This window comes from Nanorana parkeri, unplaced genomic scaffold (assembly GCF_000935625.1).
Source record: "Nanorana parkeri isolate BGI_ZX_2015 unplaced genomic scaffold, ASM93562v1 scaffold933, whole genome shotgun sequence".
NCBI lineage: Eukaryota > Metazoa > Chordata > Amphibia > Anura > Dicroglossidae > Nanorana > Nanorana parkeri.
In genome coordinates, this window is record NW_017307201.1 from 9,465 (window position 1) to 11,156 (window position 1,692).

The 1,692-nt window shown below is 57.3% G+C and overlaps 1 protein-coding gene across 1 annotated transcript in view; it reads left to right on the top strand.

Moving 5' to 3' along the window:
- The first annotated feature begins 264 nt into the window (after positions 1 to 264).
- Positions 265 to 1,692, top strand: part of LOC108795095 — a 10,004-nt gene continuing 8,576 nt past the window's right edge. Inside the window, exons 1-2 of the mRNA XM_018566283.1 lie at positions 265 to 397; positions 1,227 to 1,649. Coding sequence (XP_018421785.1) covers positions 1,236 to 1,649 — 414 coding nt within the window. The 5' untranslated portion in view covers positions 265 to 397; positions 1,227 to 1,235. The remainder of the gene's footprint in view (positions 398 to 1,226; positions 1,650 to 1,692) is intronic.

The window sequence follows — 1,692 nt, forward strand, 5'->3', positions numbered from 1 at the left end:
CAGGCCGGTAAGATGCCCTCCTGGACTCCCTGCCATGTCTGAGGCCGGAGTTCTGACCCCATTCCTTTATCGGCCCCCCGCCTTGAACTAGTGCCAGGCCGTACACTACATTGGCTGACACAAGATGGCGACCTGCACAGCCCGAAGCCCCGCCCCCATAGCATCTGGCCATACTGATAGACGTGACCGAGGGGAGGGGCACGGGACCGCCGAGCGCTGATTGGCTCTCCGGATGACGTCACTGCGCTCCGCGTTTGGGAACGAGCTGGACCAGAACTCCCAGCAATCATTGCTGGAAAGGAAGGAGCACGGTGTGGTGACGTCACCGGCGGCCAGCCAATCAGCCTCCAGCTTACCCCACAAAGTTGTGTCTTCCCTCTGGGCGCTGCTGGGTGAGGTATGTGCTGTGTTGTCAGTGCAGTCTGTGTGTCGTGACGTCACGTGGAGATCACTGATACATTGTAACCATGTATGAGCCACAGAGGGGAAGCCTGACTCTCCCAGTGACCTCTGACCTCTCAGTGCTGGGCGTCTCCATGGCAGTGTGATGTCACACCTCCAGCCAGGTCATACATGATGATGTACGCCCTGCGTTCCGCCGCCTATTCGTCGTGACCTCACACCGCCGGAGATACGCAGAGCCGGTTGATGCCCTGCAATGCTGCCCAGTGACATCACAGCGGATAATCCGGGATCCGTCTTCCAGTTGTGAAGCTGCTTACGAGGAAGATGGAAGTGGGAACCTCATACTACTGTCACCCCATGACCCCGGCCTTTGTCCCGCACTGTGAGGTCATGGCGGATAACCCGCCGCGTGTAATGCTGCGTTCGTGGCGGGAATTCTTGTATTTTCCCCAATGAGCGGCTTCACAACTGGAAGACGGATCCCAGATTATCCGCTGTGATGTCACTCATGCCTTCGCCATTGTCCCTCCCCCATGAAGCACGGCCATTGGTTCTTCCCTCTGTGACGTGTTCATTCTGTCATATGTGTCCCCATTGTAAGATTTCCTGTTCTGGTGACACGGTACAGTGTGTGAGTGTTGTCACCGGAGGACAGGAAGTGTGTTACTGGCAGGATCACCGGGAGAAGAAGATGAAGGAAGAGAAGGCTGAAAAAAGGAAACTAATGCAGCCGCCACATCTAAGAATTGAGGTAAGTGGTGCTTCAGACTTAGGGTGGACACTCCCTCAGGTAACTTCCCGTTCTTGTGCTCCCCCCGCAGGCCAGAGAGATGCCACGGTGCATTGTACAAGGATGCCCGCATTACTCCGGGAGGAAGAACAGCACCCCGGGGGTCACCTTCCACATGTTCCCCAAGAACCTGGCCACCATCAAAAAGTGGCTGCTGCAGATCAATCAGAACTTCGGCGACGTCGACGCCTTTGCGCGGGGGGTGCTGGAGGGGAAGGCCGGCGTGATCCGCATCTGCTCAGCGCACTTCGCCATGGGGTGCTACCACTTTGTGGGCTCCCAGAAGATACTGTTGGAGGATGCCGTGCCGACCATGTCTTTGGGTGAGCCGGCTGTTAAGGTAGAGAGCGCCCCCTGTGCGAGGATATTCCCGGAGAAGCAGAAGGTGGAGGACGCCTTCCATCCGACGGTTTTCCCGGAGAAGCAGAAGGTGGAGGACGCCTTCCATCCGACGGTTTTCACGGAGAAGCAGAAGATGGAGGACGCCTTCCATCCGA